This window comes from Bubalus bubalis, chromosome X, assembly GCF_019923935.1.
Source record: "Bubalus bubalis isolate 160015118507 breed Murrah chromosome X, NDDB_SH_1, whole genome shotgun sequence".
NCBI classification, from domain to species: domain Eukaryota; kingdom Metazoa; phylum Chordata; class Mammalia; order Artiodactyla; family Bovidae; genus Bubalus; species Bubalus bubalis.
The window spans coordinates 49,756,373-49,775,244 of NC_059181.1; the positions used below are offsets into that span (position 1 = coordinate 49,756,373).

The window sequence follows — 18,872 nt, forward strand, 5'->3', positions numbered from 1 at the left end:
GATATTAATAGGATAAATAATCTAGAACATCAAACTTAGATTCTTCTTCTATAGAAGATTAATTCAACTGTTGATAAAATTAATCCCATGAGATTCTTTTAAGAATTTACATTTTTAATCTACATAATGACAGCATGTTCTTTGCTATTCAGCAAAAACTCTTTATCTCCACTGGGGACAATAAGATGAGGAAAGATGAGGTTCTGGCAGTCTGGAAGAAGTTTCTTCATGACATAAAATTGAGATGAATCTACTGTGCTGTAGATTCCCTAAATGCTTTTGTGTTCTGTTTCAGTTCTATAGAAACTGAAAAAGTTAGGGCTTTGAGTAATTCTAGTCAGGACATGACTGAGGGACTTCACTTTCACTTTTCACTTTCATGCATTGGAGAAGGAAATGCCAACCCACTCCAGTATTCTTGCTTGGAGAATCACAGGGACGCCGGAGCCTGGTGGGCTGCTGTCTATGGGGTTGTGCAGAGTTGGACATGACTAAAGCAACTTAGCAGCAGCAGTAGCAGCAGTTGGTGTCAAGCTCCACTTCTCCCAGTTCACAATGGCTCATCTTTTCCTTGGGAATGAAGTCAAATAAACTCCCACCTTGAATGAGGTTTTAATAATATTTAATGAGTATAATGAAAGCACATTCCATTAGGTATTATGGAATATATAAATTAAACATTCCTGGACCTCATAGAAAGAAGACTTTCATCTCATAAATACTATTTCCCCTCAACTTTTTATTCATTCCTTCTCTAGTTGCATCTTGAAACAGACTTTCAACACATTTCAGGCCTGGATTACTATCTGTTTCTCCAACTGCCATCAGTCAGCCCATAGGTTAACTTTCTTTCAAAATTCCTTTGCCATTTCCTATCATATTATATCAAAACTCTTCTGCCTAGCTTTAAGGCTATCATTTGGCTCATCCTTCCCAACCAACTTTATTTTATACTATTTCCCAAACAGCAAGTCTTCTTCCCCTAGGTTAACTGTGAAATTTATTTTTCTTTTTCTTAGGGAAAAGCTGAAGAAACAAGGGAAAGAAAAAAAAAGAAAAGAATGTTACTGAAATCTGTAATAGCAAAACTTTATTTATAATTGCTTTTAAGGAATATTTTTAGTGCATGCTGAGAAAACAGTAATATTCCAAACATATAAGTTACTATCTGATGAGGAATATAAGATGATGGAAAAGGCTTTGGCATACACAACAACTGAAACCAGGTTATTAGAACACTTACACTATTAGAACATTATTATCAGAACACTTACATATCACCTACTTTTATGTCACACCACATTCATAGACAGTTTATCTTCTAACTTCTTACTGGCTATTTGAGTAAATAGCGTTCAAGGTTATACATTAAGACTGGGGAGTAGGGAAGAAATGCAGAAGTGATAAGCATCACAACATTTCACAGCCTATATATACTAATACAACATTAAGAAATAGTATTCCAATTTTTTTCCTGAAACAGCATTTGGCAAAGTTTTAGCGCATGAGAAGACACTGCTTTGGCCCATCCACTCTTTCCAGCTTTTCAAAGTGTTTCCTGGCATTGCGAATATTGATCAGAGTAGCTGCAGAAGCTGAGGATGGGGTAGGGAAGATATCCAACACAGTTAGTACAAATAGCCAAAGGAATATACTACTAATAAAAAAGAAAAAAAATGAAAGAGAGCCAAATCCCTCAATTTATGTCACAGAGAACCTATGTCTGAAGTTAACCAGAGTTTAATTTTTCTGAGTAAAAGATTTGTTTATATTCTAAACATAATATTTTCAAAATAAATTTTCAAACTCGTTTAGTTTGGGGCTAGTAGTAAAACATTATCTTCTGCTATATTCTAATATTACCATAAGATAGATAATATAAGAGATAATTTAAATTTCTGGGAACATCCTAGAAATACTGCTAGAATCTTTATTTTAATAGTTGTGATTGATATAACTATTATGGCATGGAGGCACCAAATATCTCTCTCTATGACCCTAACACAAATATGGGAGTACGGTACTTAGAAATATACAATGACATATAAAATGGTTCAACAACAAAAAGCTCAGAGCTTTGAGTGACTAGTCCTTTAAAAATATACCCCATGTCGAGCACAAGTCATACATTTGAGTTTGTTTTCTTTAAAATCCCCAGATTTAGTAATTTGATTTCTGAAACTCTGATGAAGAAAAATATAATACCCTAGAGTTTAAATTATTTCTAAGCTTCAAAATATATATCGATTAAATAAAAATTATTTACCATTAGACAAAATGTGGTCCAGTGGAGAAGGGAATGGCAAACCACTTCAGTATTCTTGGCTTCGGAACCCCATGAAGAGTATGAAAAGGCAAAATGATAGGACACTGAAAGAGGAACTCCCCAGGTAAGTAGGCGCCCAATATGCTACTGGAGATCAGTGGAGAAATAACTCCAGAAAGAATGAAGGGATGGAGCCAAAGCAAAAACAATACCCAGCTGTGGATGTGACTGGTGATAGAAGCCAGGTCCGATGCTGTAAAGAGCAATATTGCATAGGAACCTGGAATGTTAGGTCCATGAATCAAGGCAAATTGGAAGTGGTCAAACAGGAGATGGCAAGAATGAACATCGACATTCTAGGAATCAGCAAACTAAAATGGACTGGAATGGGTGAATTTAACTCAGATGACCATTATATCTACTACTGTGGGCAGGAATCCCTTAGAAGAAATGGAGTAGCCATCATGGTCAACAAGAGAGTCCAAAATGCAGTACTTGGATGCAATCTCAAAAATGACAGAATGATCTCTGTTCATTTCCAAGGCAAACCATTCAATATCACAGTAATCCAAGTCTATGCCCCAACCAGTAATGCTAAAGAAGCTGAAGTTGAACGGTTCTATGAAGACCTGCAAGGCCTTTTAGAACTAACACCCAAAAAAGATGTCCTTTTCATTACAGGGGACTGGAATGCAAAAGTAGGAAGTCAATAAACACCTGGAGTAACAGGCAAATTTGGCCTTGGAGTACGGAATGAAACAGGGCAAAGGCTAAGTGAGTTTTGCCAAGAGAATGCACTAGTCACAGCAAACACCCTCTTCCAACAACACAAGAGAAGACTCTACACATGGACATCACCAGATGGTCAACACCAAAGTCAGATTGATTATATTCTTTGCAGCCAAAGATGGAGAAGCTCTATACAGTCAGCAAAAACAAGACCAGGAGCTGACTGTGGCTCAGATCATGAACTCCTTATTGCCAAATTCAGACTAAAATTGAAGAAAGTAGGGAAAACCACTAGACCATTAAGGTATGATCTAAATCAAATCCCTTATGATTATACAGTGGAAGTGAGAAATGGATTTAAGGGAGTAGATCTGACAGGGTGCCTGATGAACCATGGATGGAGGTTTGTGATATTGTACAGGAGACAGGGATCAAGACCATCCCCATGGAAAAGAAATGCAAAAAAGCAAAATGGCCGTCTGGGGAGGCTTTACAAATAGCTGTGAAAAGAAGAGAAGTGAAAAGCAAAGGAGAAAAGGAAAGATATAAGCATCTGAATGCAGAGTTCCAAACAATAGCAAGAAGAGATGAGAAAGCCTTCCTCAGTGATCAATGCAAGGAAATAGAGACAAATAACAGAATGGGAAAGACTAGACATCTCTTCAAGAAAATTAGAGATACCAAGGGAACATTTCATGCAAAGATGGGCTCGATAAAGGACAGAAATGGTATGGACCTAACAGAAGCAGAAGATTATTAAGAAGAGGTGGCAAGAATACACAGAAGAACTGTACAAAAAAGATCTTCATGACCCAGATAATCACAATGGTGTGATCACTCATCACTCACCTAGAGCCAGACATCCTGGAATGTGAAGCCAAGTGGGCCTTAAAAAGCATCACTACAAACAAAGCTAGTGGAGGTGATGGAATTCCAGTTGAGCTATTTCAAATCCTGAAAGATGATGCTGTGAAAATGCTGCACTCAATATGCCAGCAAATTTGGAAAACTCAGCAGTGGCCACAGGACTAGAAAAGGTCAGTTTTCATTCCAATCCCAAAGAAAGGCAATGCCAAAGAATGCTCAAATTACCACACAATTGCACTCATCTCACATGCTAGTAAAGAAATGCTCAAAATTCTCCAAGCCAGGCTTCATCAATACGTGAACTGTGAACTTTCAGATGTTGAAGCTGGTTTTAGAAAAGGCAGGGAAACCAGAGATCAAATTGCCAGCATCCGCTGGATCATCAAAAAAGCAGGAGAGTTCCAGAAAAACATCTATTTCTGCTTTATTGACTATGCCAAAGCCTTTGACTGTGTGGATCACAATAAACTCTGGAAAATTCTGAAAGAAATGGGAATACCAGACCACCTGACCTGCCTCTTGAGAAACCTGTATGCAGATCATGAAGCAACAGTTAGAACTGGACATTGAACATGCTAGTTCCAAATAGGAAAAGGAGTACATCAAGTCTGGATATTGTCACCCTGCTCATTTAACTTATATGCAGAGAACATCATGAGAAATGATTGGCTGGAAGAAACACAAGCTGGAATCAAGATTGCCGGGAGAAATATCAATAACCTCAGGTATGCAGATGATACCACCCTTATGGCAGAAAGTGAAGAGGAACTCAAAAGCCTCTTATTGAAAGTGAAAGAGGAGAGTGAAAAATTTGGCTTAAAGCTCAACATTCAGAAAAGTAAGATCATGGCATCTGGTCCCATCACTTCATGGCAAATAGATGGGGAAACAGTGTCAGACTTTATTTTTCGTGGCTCCAAAATCACTGCAGATGGTGATTGCAGCCAGGAAATTAAAAGACGCTTACTCCTTGGAAGGAAAGTTATGACCAACCTAGATAGCATATTCAAAAGCAGAGACATTACTTTGCCAGCAAAGGTCCATCTAGTCAAGGCTATGGTTTTTCCTGTGGTCATGTATGGATGTGAGAGTTGGACTGTGATGAAAGCTGAGCCCCGAAGGATTGATGCTTTTGAACTGTGGTGTTGGAGAAGACTCTTGAGAGTCCCATGGACTGCAAGGAGATCCAACCAGTTCATTCTAAAGGAGATCAGTCCTGGGTGTTCATTAGAAGAACCGATGCTGAAGCTGAAACTCCAATACTTTGGCCACCTCCTGCAAAGAGTTGAATCATTGGAAAAGACCCTGATGCTGGGAGGGATTGGGGGCACAAGGAGAAGGGGATGACTAGGATGAGATGGCTGCATGGCATCTCTGACTCAATGGACACGAATTTGAGTGAACTCCGGGAGTTGGTGATGGACAGAGAGGCTTGGCGTGCTGAGATTCATGGGGTTGCAAAGAGTCGCACACAACTGAGCAACTGAACTGAACTGATTTACCATTAGCACTAATTTATTTTCATTGTGGTAAATACACATAAAATGAAATTTACCATTTTAACCATTGTTAAATGTATAGGTCAGTGGCACTAAGTACATTCACAGGGTTGTGCGCTATAAAATAATTTTTCAGTATCTTCAATAATGTACAACTTCTAAAGCAATTAGTTTAAAGAATATGTGGCTTTGAATCCATGTCAGCTAAGTTTAAACTTACGAATGGAAGGATCAGACATCACGACCATCACATAAGTGTTGGATGTAAAAATGTCAATGAAAGCAGCAAAGTTAGAGTTCCTGACTTCCATGCTCTGGAAAGATGCAGCTAGCTTGCTATAGGAGAAAGGGGAAAAGTGAGTAAAGGACATAAAATAATAGTAATATCAGACATTCTTATCTTTCATGTTAACATTTGCATACCATTATATCTCAATCTACCACCTCATTAAGACAGTTAATCGCTAATCTCACTTTGTTTTCCAAGGAAACTCTAATGCCAAATTTAACATGTCTTGGAAAGTGGCCTTAACAGAAAGCGGATTAGGACTTGACAGTGACTGTGAAGTGAAAAGTGGGCTTAGACATAGATTCATGTTGCCAAAGGTCTCTCTAATATTTAAGTTTATTCAGTTGAAATTTTCCTATCATTGTGATTAACAACTATACCTTTTGAATATTAGTTATGTTGAAATTCTAGAAATGACCCCATTTCTTTGAAAACAAAAATAGTAATAATATTTATATGCAATTTTCAATTTCTTCTTTAAAAATGTTGGCATAAACATACCAGAAAGTTTCAAAGTGTGCTATGGCATTAAAGGGATTACTTACACTTATTCTATTGTCTGAGTATCAAAGTTTTACTACAATAAGAATTTTGATTATTAAAACTTTACTAGATTATGATGTTCAGCCATTCCTACTTCCTACATTCACAATGCTAAGATTCAAACTAGATTTAAACAAAGCTGAGGCAATATGATCAGACATTTTTAGATGCTCTTCTTTGTACCATTCCTGAAATCAGTACCACACTATTTTTATTATTGTAGTTTTATAGTAAATCTTGGTATTTGATAAGGTAAACCCTCCTCCTTTCTTTTCAAAACTCTCTTGGACATCGTCTGTTTACTTCTTCCCAAATAGTAAAAAACATCTTGAAAGGGTACTCAGCTTAGATATTTTTCATATGCTTCTTCTGCATCAGTTGAGTTTGCATTAAAGAATATTGTCTTTCACTTTAGTCAAGAAGTTTAGAGTTGAGTTTTTGTCTTGTTTTAAAATTTTGTTTATTTATTTTGGCTGTGTTGGGTCTTCATTGCTGCACAGGCTTTTCTATAGTTAGGGCAGTGGGGGCTATTCTCTAGTTGCAGTGCATGGGCTTCTAATTGTGGTGGCCTCTCTTGTTGTGGAGTACAGGTTTAGTTGCTCTGCAGCCTGTGGGATCTTTCCAGATAAGGGATAGAATCCACATCTCCTGCATTGGCAGGCAGATTCTTTATCACTGAGTCACCAGGGAAGCCCAAGATTTGTTTTTAATATAAGGGACTATGCTGAATAGAGAAGTGGAGTCTACTAAAGGTATTTGAACCTCTCAAATATGACAATTTTTTCCTGAGATAAATATTTAATACATCACACAAGATCTCTTACCTGCAGCTCAGCTTAAATTGCTTAATAATGTTGCTGATTTTCTCGAATCTGTGGGCATCACGCTGTTCTTTACACTGATAGTGAGAAATCACCTACAAAAAAGAGCAATGCCCTTTCAATCCATGCAGCATTGTCATATCACCCTCTACTATTCCTCAAGCCATTACATCTGTCAGTCTCTTGGTCACCCTGATCTTCAGGGTAGAGTTGGCAACTGGCTTTACTGTCTTTATTACTCTGTCCCATATTCTATCAGTATTTTGCATAAATTCAACATCCCTAAGGATGACCCATCCAGTAATGTTTGGTTATAATTTTATTAGAACATTTAAGTATTATCTATTTTGGTTCACTGCTAGCCTTTCTCACTTACTTTAAATATTCATCTTATTTCAATATTTCACAGAATAGTTGTTGATTCAAGAAAAGTACAAATCAAAAAGGAAAAATAAATAAAAATTCTTAGCTGTTCTTGAGGTATACTTAATGTACTTAATTTTAACGAAGGCTATAAACAAGTGATTTTTGGTATTATATTTTAAAATCTTAACTGATTGATTCTAACCTCTGAGGATGTACTATTTATAAATGAAAAATGAACCTATTCATGATGGACACCAATGCCAGCTGAAACTGCATCCCCTAACACTTTCAGATTAATAAAACCACAAAAGTGTTCCCACAGGCTGATGTTAAGTTTCTAGTAGGAAGCAAAACTGAGTCATTTGCTAGAAGAATATTCACAGGGCGATTCCCTGAAACTATCTGAAATTTCAAAAACATAATTCCTAGACCAATGGTGGAATAGGTTCCTGTTGCTTGACTTCAAGCATCTCAGTGAAAATAGTCAAAGCACCTAAACACAGTCCTCAAAAGAAACCAAAAGCCACTTGTTATTGTTGGTGAAAAACAGAGTTCATATTAAATTAACCCCTATGATCACATGTGGTAGATGTGGCAGGAAAATACCACTAAGGAGGATTCCATCATGCCATGTGTATCAAGACAGACAGAAAAGCTCACTTGCTTGCTGCTATTCACACTAGTGGGAAAGACAGAACTCAGGATAATGAACTTCCCAGCAAGTAACCCCTGCCTATGGGATGAGGCAGAAGACACTGGTTAGGTCTCGTTGCCTCAGCTGTACCAGTTAGCAGGAAGAATGAATGCCAAGTATGCTGCCATTAAAAACAATGTTTCTACAAAGTTAAGAGGAAAAACTGCACCTGCATTCTCTGCCTTCTGTTGGTTGTGACAGGAAAAGAAACCAATGTTTGACAGTTTGTAAGCTATATGCTAAACTTTGTACTAGGATTTAATGTTATCATGTCCTATTTTAAACCACACAAAAATTATGATATAGATATTATCTCTATTTTATAAAATGGGAACCAAACTCAGATTAAAATATGTGTCTATCATACATATGTTGTTTACAAGAGACCCACTTCAGATCTAGGGACACAAAGAGACTAACAGTAGGGGGTGTAAAAATATATTCCATGAAACTGAAATCAAAAGAAAGCTGGAATAACAATACTCATATCAGACAAAATAGACTTTAAAATAAAGACTGTTATAATAGACAAAGGAGGACACTACAAAATGATCAAGGGGTCACTCCAAGAAGAAGACATGACAATTGTAAATATATATGTACCCAACATAGGAGCACCTTAATATATAAGGCAAATAATAACAGCCATAAAAGAGAAAGTGACAGTAACACAAAAATATTAGGGGACTTTTAACACAACAATTTCATTAAGGACAGATCATCCAGACAGAAAAATCAATACGGAAATGTAGGCCTGAAACAACACATTAGACCAGATGAACTTCAGTTCAGTTCAGTCGCTTGTATCCGACTCTTTGCGACCCCATGAATCGCAGCACGCAAGGCCTCCCTGTCCATCACCAACTCCCGGAGTTCACTCAAACTCATGTCCATCAAGTCGGTGATGCCATCCAGCTATCTCATCCTCTATTGTGCGCTTTTCCTCTTGCCTCCAATCCCTCCCAGTGTCAGAGTCTTTTCCAATGACTCAACTCTTCGCATGAGGTGGCCAAAGTATTGGAGTTTCAGCTTTAGCAGCATTCCTCCCAAAGAACAACCAGGACTGATCTCCTTTAGAATGGACTGGTTGGATCTCCTTGCAGTCCAAGGGACTCTCAAGAGTCTTCTCCAACACCACAGTTCAAAAGCATCAATTCTTCAGTGCTCAGCTTTCTTCACAGTCCAACTCTCACATCCATACAAGACCACTGGGAAAACCACAGCCGCGACTAGACAGACTTTTGTTGGCAAAGTAATGTCTCTGCTTTTCAATATGCTATCTAGGTTGGTCATAACTTTTCTTCCAAGAAGTAAGTGCCTTTTAATTTCATGGCTGCAGTCACCATCTGCAGTGATTTTGGAGCCCAAAAAAAATAAAGTCTGACACTGTTTCCACTGTTGCCCCATCTATTTCCCATGAAGTGATGGGACCAGATGCCATGATCTTAGTTTTCTGAATGTTGAGCTTTAAGCCAACATTTTCACTCTCCTCTTTCACTTTCATTAAGAGGCTATTTAGTTGCTCTTCACTTTCTGCGATGAGGGTGGTGTCATCTGCATCCCTGAGGTTATTGATATTTCTCCCAGCAATCTTGATTCCAGCTTGTGCTTCCTCCAGTCCAGCATTTCTCATGATGTACTCTCATGATGCATAGAAGCTAAATAAGCAGGGTGACAATATACAGCCTTGATGTACTCCTTTTCCTATTTGGAACCAGTCTGTTGTTTCATGTACAGTTCTAACTGTTGCTTCCTGACCTGTATACAGATTTCTCAAGAGGCAGGTCAGGTGGTCTGGTATTCCCATCTCTTTCAGAATTCTCCACAGTTTATTGTGATCCACACAGTCAAAGGCTTTAGTATAGTCAATAAAGCAGAAATAGATGTTTTTCTGGAACTCTCTTGCTTTTTTGATGATCCAGCAGATGTTGCCAATTTGATCTCTGGTTCCTCTGCCTTTTCTAAAACCAGCTTGAACATCTGGAAGTTCACGGTTCACGTATTGCTGAAGCCTGGCCCGGAGAATTTTGAGCATTACTTTACTAGCGTGTAAGATGAGTACAATTGTGCAGTACTTTGAGCATTCTTTGGCATTGCCTTTCTTTGGGATTGGAATGAAAACAACAAACCTTTTCCAGTCTTGTGGCCACTGCTGAGTTTTCCAAATTTGCTGGCATATTGAGTGCAGCACTTTCACAGCATCATCTTTCAGGATTTGAAATAGCTCAACTGGAATTCCATCATCTCCACTAGCTTTGTTCGTAGTGATGCTTTCTAAGGCCCATTTGACTTCACATTCCAGGATGTCTGGTTATAGGTGAGTGATCACTCCATCGTGATTATCTGGGTCGTGAAGATCTTTTTTGTACAGTTCTTCTGTGTATTCTTGCCACCTCTTCTTAATATCTTCTGCTTCTGTTAGGTCCATACCATTTCTGTCCTTTATTGAGCCCATCTTTGCATGAAATGTTCACTTGGTATCTCTAATTTTCTTGAAATGATCTCTAGTCTTTCCCATTCTGTTGTTTTCCTCTATTTCCTTGCATTGATTGCTGAGGAAGGCTCTCTTATCTCTTCTTGTTATTCTTTGGAACTCTGCATTCAGATGCTTGTATCTTTCCTTTTCTCCTTTGCTTTTCACTTCTCTTCTTTTCACAGCTATTTGTAAGGCCTCCCCAGACAGCCATTTTGCTTTTTTGCATTTCTTTTCCATGGGGATGGTCTTGATCCCCGTCTCCTGTACAATGTCACGAACCTCAGTCCATAGTTCATCCGGCACTCTATCTATCAGATCTAGTCCCTTAAATCTATTTCTCACTTCCACTGTATAATCATAAAGGATTTGATTTAGGTTATACCTGAATGGTCTAGTGGTTTTCCCTACTTTCTTCAATTTTAGTCTGAATTTGGCAATAAGGAGTTCATGATCTGAGCCACAGTCAGCTCCCAGTCTTGTTTTGGCTAACTGTATAGAGCTTCTCCATCTTTGGCTGCAAAGAATATAATCAATCTGATTTCAGTGTTGACCATCTGGTGATGTCCATGTGTAGAGTCTTCTCTTGTGTTGTTGGAAGAGGGTGTTTGCTATGACCAGTGTGTTCTCTTGGCAAAACTCTATTAGCCTTTGTCCTGCTTCATTCCGTATTCCAAGGCCAAATTTGCCTGTTACTCCAGGTGTTTCTTGACTTCCTACTTTTGCATTCCAATCCCCTTAACTGGTATTTATAGTGCTTTCCATCCAAAAGCAGCAGAATACACATTCTTCCCAAGTGCACATGGAACATTCTCCAGAAGTGATCACATACTGGACCACAAAGTGAGCCCCACCAGGTAAATTTAATAAAATTGAAGTCATATCAAGCATCTTTTCCCACACAACACTATGAGGTTAGAAATCAATTACAAGAAAAGAAAACTATAAAATCACAAATACATGGAAGCTAAATAATATGCTACTAAACAACCAATGGATCACTGAAGAAATCAAAGAGGAAATAAAGAATACCTAGAGACAAATGAAAATGAAAGCATGATGATTCAAAACCTATGGGACACAATAAAAACAGCTTTAAGAGGGAAGCTTATAGCAATATAGTCTTATCTAGGAAACAAGAAAAGTCTCAAATAAACAACCTAACCTTAAAGCAACTAGAGAAGAAGAATAAAACCCAAAGTTTAATAGAAGGAAAGAAATCATAAAGATAGAACAGAAATAAATGAAATAGAGATGAATAAAACAATAGAAAAGATCAATGAAACTAAAAGCTGGACCTTTGAAAATATAAATAAACTTGATAAACCATTAGCGAGACTCATCAAGAAAAAAAGAGGAGAGGATTCAAAAAAAATTAGAAATGAAAAAGGAAAAGTTACATACAGCTGATACCACAGAAATTAAAAGAATTGTAAGAGACTACTACAAGCAAATATATGCCAAGAAAATGGAAAATCTGGAAGAAATGGACATGTTTCAGTACAACGTTCCAAGATTGAACTAGGAAGAAATAGAAAATATAAACAGACCAATCACAAGTAATGAAATTAAAACTGTGATTAAAAATCTTCCTACAAACAAAAGTCCAGGACCGGATGGTTTCACAGGTGATTTATATCAAACATTTAGAGAAGAGCTGACACCTATCACTCTCAAACTCTTCCAAAAAATCACAGAGGGTGGAATACTCCCAAACTCCTCCTACAAGGCCACCATCACCCTGATACCCAAACCAGACAAAGATATCACAAAAAAAGAAAATTACAGGCCAATAACACTGATGAACACAGAAGCAAAACTCCTCAACAAATATTCTTTCAAGCTGGGAGTTTATTTGATTTTGTCCCCTAAGGAAAAGATAAGCCATTGTGAACTGGGAGAAATGGAGGTTGACAACACTAACTAGAACTACTCAAAGCCCTAACTTTTTCAGTTTCCACAGAACTAAAATAGAACACAAAAGCATTTAGGGAATCTACAGCATAGTAGACTCATCTCAATTTTCTTTTCTCTGTGTCATAAAGAAACTTCTTAGAGACTGCCAGAACCTCACTTTTCCTCATCTTACAGTCCGCAATAGCAAGTTTTTACTGAGTAGCGTAAAAGAAAGACACAGATCTAAGAAATCAAACATAACACAAACAGATAGAAAGATATACCATGTTCTTGGATTGGAAAATGAATATTATCACAATTACTATATTCCTCAAGGCAATCTACAAATTCAACACAATCCCTATCATATTACCAATGGCATTTTTCATAGAACCAGAACAAAAAGTCTTAAAATTTGTATGGAGAAACAAAATTCCCTGAATATCCAAAGCAATCTTGAGTAAGAAAAACAGAGCTGTAGGAATCAGGCTCCTTGACTTCAGACTATATGACAAAGCTACAGTAAATGAAACAGCATGGCACTGGCATGAAAGTAGACCTATAGATTAATGGAATAGACTAGAAAGCTCAGATGTAAATCCACAACCTATGATCAATTAATCTACAACAAAGGAGGCAAGACTATATAATTAAGAAAAGACAATCTCTTCAACAAATGGTGCTGGAAAAACCAGATAGCTACATTTGAAAAATTAAATTAGAACATTCTTTAACACCATACACACAAAAACTCAAAATGGATTAGCGACCTAAATGTTAGACTGGACAGTATAAGACTCTTGAGAGGAAAACATAGGCAGAACACTCTGACATAAATTGCATCAATATCTTTTTCAATCCATCTCCTAGACTAATAGAAATTAAAAAACAAATGGGATTTAATTAAACTGAAAAGCCTTGCACAGTAAAGGAAACCATAAAGAGAGCAAAAAGACAACTCACAAAATGGGAGAAAATATTTGTAAACTATGCAGCTGACAAGGGATTAATCTCCAGGCTTACAAACAGCTCATGTGGTTCTCAATATCAAAAAACAAACAACACATTCAAAAAATGGGCAGACCTAAATAGATATTTCTCCAAAGACATACAGATGGCCAAGAGGCACATGAAAAAAATGCTCAACATCACTAATTATTAGATAAATGCAAATCAAAACTATAAATGAGATGTCACCTCAAACCAGTCAGAATGCCCATCATGAAAAAATCTACAAACAATAAATGCTGAAGAGGGTGTGGAGAAAAGGGAACTCTCCTACACTGTTGGTGGGAATTTAAGTTGGTACAGCCACTAGGGAAAACAGTATGGAAGTTCTTTAAAAAACTAAAGCCCGGTTGTCATATGATCCAGCAATACCACTCCTTGGCATATATCTCAATAAAAGTATAATTCAAAAATATACATGCATCCCTATGCTCACAGGAGCACTATTCACAATAGCTAAGACATGGAAACAGCCAGTGTTTCCATGTCCACTGACAGTGAATAGATAAAGATGTGGTACATAAATATAATTGAATATTCAGTTCAGTTCATTTCACTCAATCGTGTCCTACTCTTTGCAACCCCATGAATCGCAGCATGCCAGGCCTCCCTGTCCATCACCAACTCCTGGAGTTCACTCAAACTCACATCCATCGAGTTGGTGATGCCATTCAGCCATCTCATCCTCTGTCATCCCGTTCTCCTCCTGCCCCCAATCCCTCCCAGCATCAGAGTCTTTTCCAATGAGTCAACTCTTCGCATAAGGTAGCTAAAGTACCAGAATTTCAGCTTTAGCATCAGTCCTTCCAATGAACACCCAGGACTGATCTCCTTTAGAATGGACTGGCTAGATCTCCTTGCAGTCCAAGGAATTCTCAAGAGTCTTCTCCAACACCACAGTTCAAAAGCATTAATTCTTCAGTGCTCAGCTTTCTTCACAGTCCAACTCTCACATCCATACATGACCACTGGAGAAACCATAGCCTTGACTAGACAGACCTTCGTTGGCAAAGTAATGTCTCTGGTTTTGAATATGCTATCAGCTTTCTTCACAGTTGAGTAATTGAATATTACTCAGCCATAAAAAAGAATGAAATACTGTCATTTGCAGCAACATGGATGGACCTAGAGATTATCATATTAAGTGAATAAGTGAAGTAAGGCAGAAAGAGAAAGATAAATATCATATAATATCATTCATATATGGAATCTGAGAGAAATGATACAAATGAACTTGTTTGCAAGATAGAAACAGACTCACAGACTTAGAGAAGGAACATGTGATTGCCAGGGTGGACAGGTGGGTATAGGGATAGATTGGGAGTCTGGGATTGACACATAGATAGATGCTGCTATATTTTAGAATAGATGGCCAATGGGGACCTACTGTACAGCACAGGGAACTCTGCTCAATATTCTGTAATAACCTAAATGAGAAAAGAACTTAAAAAAAAAGAATAGATCCATGTATATGTAAAAAAAGAAAAGAAATGTGTCTAAAATCACCAAGCTTTGGTAGAGCTCAGAAACAAATTTACTGTGAGCTACTCTTAGGGTTATATTTATGCAGCTGATCAGCAATTACTTATGCAGTTCTTGTGACATGTCAAATGAGTTTTTATTTCTGTTACTTATAAATTTAATATTGGGTTTTTCATACTCCCTCACAGCCATATACACAGTAGGAGATAATATTATTAAGTTGAATTTATAAGAAAAATAATGCCAACATACCTTTTTGCCCTTTCACCTCGCCATCTGAACTCTTATCTATGCCATTGAGTTGACCATTACATCTCTTCCATGTCAAAAGTTTTAAACTGTTTTGGAGAAAGGGGTGTGATGCAAGTTTTCTCAAAGGAAAATACCCATAATTTCATAATAGAAGTCAATGGGAAATAGGAATTATTTAAGGCAAATGGACAATTATTAACAAAATAATCTAAATTCTATAGTAACAAATACCTGCAAATGTCTAAGTGATACTAATTACTAAAGACCAACACATAAAAGAACTCCTTTCAAGTTACTTGCTGACAATACTGCTTCATAAATAAAGCTATGTATGCTGAAGTAATGACAAGAAGGAAAACGACTGTTTCTGAGAGTGGCAACATATTCTCCATTGCTGAACAGAAGAAGGTGAGTGTGAAATACATCTGCACAGCAGAAAGTTCTTACCAGAAAAGTGGCTCTCTCAAATAGAAGTACTTCATCAGCCTCAATAATTTCAGCAAAATTCCTTAGGTTCATTTCCAGCTGCTGGACATTGGGGATCAGCTGATAAACAATGCTGGACCAAGCCTAACAGAACAGAAGCACAGTGCAATATTACTAACTGGTAAACAGGCCCAGATCTTTGCAAATGAGTAAGTATACTATGGGCTTCCCTGGTGGAAGTATACTATAATATATAGAAAGGAGAATATAGTGATAATTGAGTCCTCAACAAATTCTAGTAACAAATATAACACAAAAGACGTGAGAAAATGAAACTAATATTTTATTTTTGTTGTTCAGTTAGATTTTTAAAAGTTTCAAACACTTATGAAATGCTTCTTTCCACTGATAGTTAAAAATCAACAAATATTTTAGTTCCATCATATTGCCTAGGGAAAGCTGAAAACTCTGATTTACTGGGCTAAAGAACTTCTAATCCAGTCATTCAAATAGATATCTAAGACCAATAATGTAGATTGCTCTTAAGATCAGAACCTAATATTTACATACATCCAAGAATCAATTTAGTGTAAACACCAGAGCCACATAGAAAAATGGCCCCTCCCCTCAATGGAATAACATACAAGAGAAATTACAAGAGAAAATAGTGGCTTTATTTGAAAAGGCTTATTGTCAGCTGTATAAATTATTGATCTAATCAAATTAAAAGTGGTCCACTGTGTGTTTGCCTAAAACTGATTTCATCCAGAGGAGTATGACTATAATAGGAATTTAAATTAATCATACCCTCCGTCTATTTTCTTAAGGCTCTTTTATTTGAATTTTCATTATAATATTCCTTTCAATTTCATTCCAATTTGTCTGGTAGGGTGTATAATCTTCTCTCCCCTACTAGAGCACAGGAACCTGGTCTTAGTTATTTGTGTGTCCAACAGTATCAAGCAGATATGCAATGAGTGCTTGTAGAATAAACCTTAATAAATATAAAAATTTATGTCAGCTCTATGTAACATTTATGTAAGAGATGTAAGAGCCATGTTTCTGTTCCAATTAGTTTTATTACTTAGGCATGGGGGTTCAGGTTCCAAGTTCCCAGGTCGGTGTTAATGTCACTGCTGAATTTACCTTGGAGAAGACACCAAAGCTAACCACAGCAGAGACATTGTCACTCACAGCAGTGTTGTGATTAGCCAATTGTCTTTGGTCGTGTTATGTATTGCCATCCTTCACACCGCAGTTGGTTCTTATCAGTGCGTCATGTCCATCCTTATTCACGGTTACCTGTTCTATGGGAATAAGGCTTTGAGAGAAATTCGGCCCAAATTAATCTAGAACAGTATTTCCTAGACAGGTATCTCAAAATGATCTGTTATTAGAGTGAGGCTGGGTCAACATAATATTGGGAAAAATTAATTAGTTAAAAAAATAAATCAGTGGTTATGTTTTAAAGTCCAACTGTTTTTCTCCTTGGCGAATAAGGTTTCTGTGCTTTTGGTTGAAGATACTTGTCAAATGCAGTTGATACTGAGGCTGTAGCTATGAGTCGCTGAAAAGGATGCTTTCCTACCCAGACTTGTCAATGAACACCAGAAACAGTCTGAAGGAAAGGTCTGACCACAGAAGACCCAAAAGAAGCCAGTCTTTCAAATCACTAAATCACTGGGAGAAAGCAGGATAAGGAGCCTATGTGCCAATGAGGTAATTTCATCTTCATCCATAACACAGCTATTATTGTAACCTTTACAACTACTATAAGCAGTGTGGTATCCATTCCAGCAATAGGAACAATTTCTTTGGTTGAAAGAATGCTAGTCTTTAATTTTGCATGAAAGTTGCAGCTACATGTCTCATTCTAAGACTCCCTTCTCCAATTACTCCCCTAAATACTGTTCTTCTATTGCCATCCAAACTTAGACAGACTAGCTTATATCCTGTAGAGGTACCTGAATATTAGATACAGTTCCAATCAGCATTGAGACCAAAACAGGTCAAAATGGATGATGGCCAGTGAAACCTCTACTGTCATGAAGATCTGCATCAAATTAATCAGGACCAAACTGGGCTAATTCAGTGTGATCTGGTAGGTATGTCGACCCAACCTAAAATCAAAACCAAAATCTCTTAAGGTTAAGTTGGATATTTTTCAATGTATTGTAGATAATTTCTTCTTTTAGTTCAACACATCTAGATTGCTATGAAAGGGTCTAAAATCTTTTAGTTTTGATAATACCTTTCTAGCTTTTTTTTCATGCTCTTTAAACTCAGGGAAACATACACACCTTATAGAGAGTTTCATCCCAGATAGATGTCCGGAAGCAAGAGCATTCCAATGGGCGAGACAAACGCCTCAGATCTTCTTCTCGCTCTTTAAAAATCTGAAGTAAAAATACCAATATACTGATCAGCATATCTTCTCTCAGTTCTCACAGCTATCTTCTCTCACTGCAAAATCTGAGGTGCAATATTTCAAAATATTTTAAACAGAGGTATTTCATTTTCCACCAGAGGAATTTTTAAATGTGTACCTTGCTTTACAGGCTAGGATGGCAGAGATGATTTCAGGTCAGGTCTAAAAAGTGCAACAGCTACTAGAATTCTTCAGGACTGTGCTGCTTATTCTGAGTACTCACTGAGAGTACTGTGTTGGAAAATAAAATTCACCATACAGAGAAATCTTAATAAAGTATATCTAACATTCCAAATCACCCAATCTGAGTCACTTTTAAGATATCCATACCAATATCAAGATCTTATAAATCAAAATACTTAAACTTGTATAGATATGTTTCTCTCTCATACACACATGCATACATTCATACATATTATTTCTGTACAGGCTGTATTTATTTGGCTACATAGATATAACAACTCATTACACACAAATCTATCTATCTATCTATCTATCTATCTATATATATAGACACACACACACCCATATGCACATGGAAAAACATCAATTTATACAAATATAAATAGATACACAGATATTTTCCAGAGCTTGCATGAGTGTATGTTCAACATTGTGATGGATAATTTTATATTACCAATTTGACTAGGCCATAGGATTCAAACATTTGGTTAAACACCAATTTAGATGTTGCTATGAAGATATTTTTAATGAGATTAATATTTAAATCAATAGACTTTTAGTAAAGCAGATCCCCCTCCATAATATGAGTAGGCTTTATATAATTGGTTGAAGGTCTTAAGAGAAAAAGACTCCCGTTTCCCAGGAAGAGG

General features: G+C 37.0%; 1 protein-coding gene across 2 annotated transcripts in view; it reads right to left on the minus strand.

Annotated features, from left to right (window-relative positions):
• Positions 1 to 1,073: 1,073 nt before the first annotated feature.
• RRAGB (Ras related GTP binding B) overlaps positions 1,074 to 18,872 on the minus strand; it is a 41,112-nt gene continuing 23,313 nt past the window's right edge. For both annotated transcript variants that reach the window (XM_006068469.3, XM_006068468.3), the window contains 5 exons: positions 17,912 to 18,007; positions 15,633 to 15,755; positions 7,018 to 7,109; positions 5,582 to 5,697; positions 1,074 to 1,595 (listed from right to left, as the gene is read on the minus strand). In XM_006068469.3, the coding sequence (XP_006068531.1) occupies positions 1,498 to 1,595; positions 5,582 to 5,697; positions 7,018 to 7,109; positions 15,633 to 15,755; positions 17,912 to 18,007 (525 nt within the window). In that variant the 3' untranslated portion in view covers positions 1,074 to 1,497. The remainder of the gene's footprint in view (positions 1,596 to 5,581; positions 5,698 to 7,017; positions 7,110 to 15,632; positions 15,756 to 17,911; positions 18,008 to 18,872) is intronic.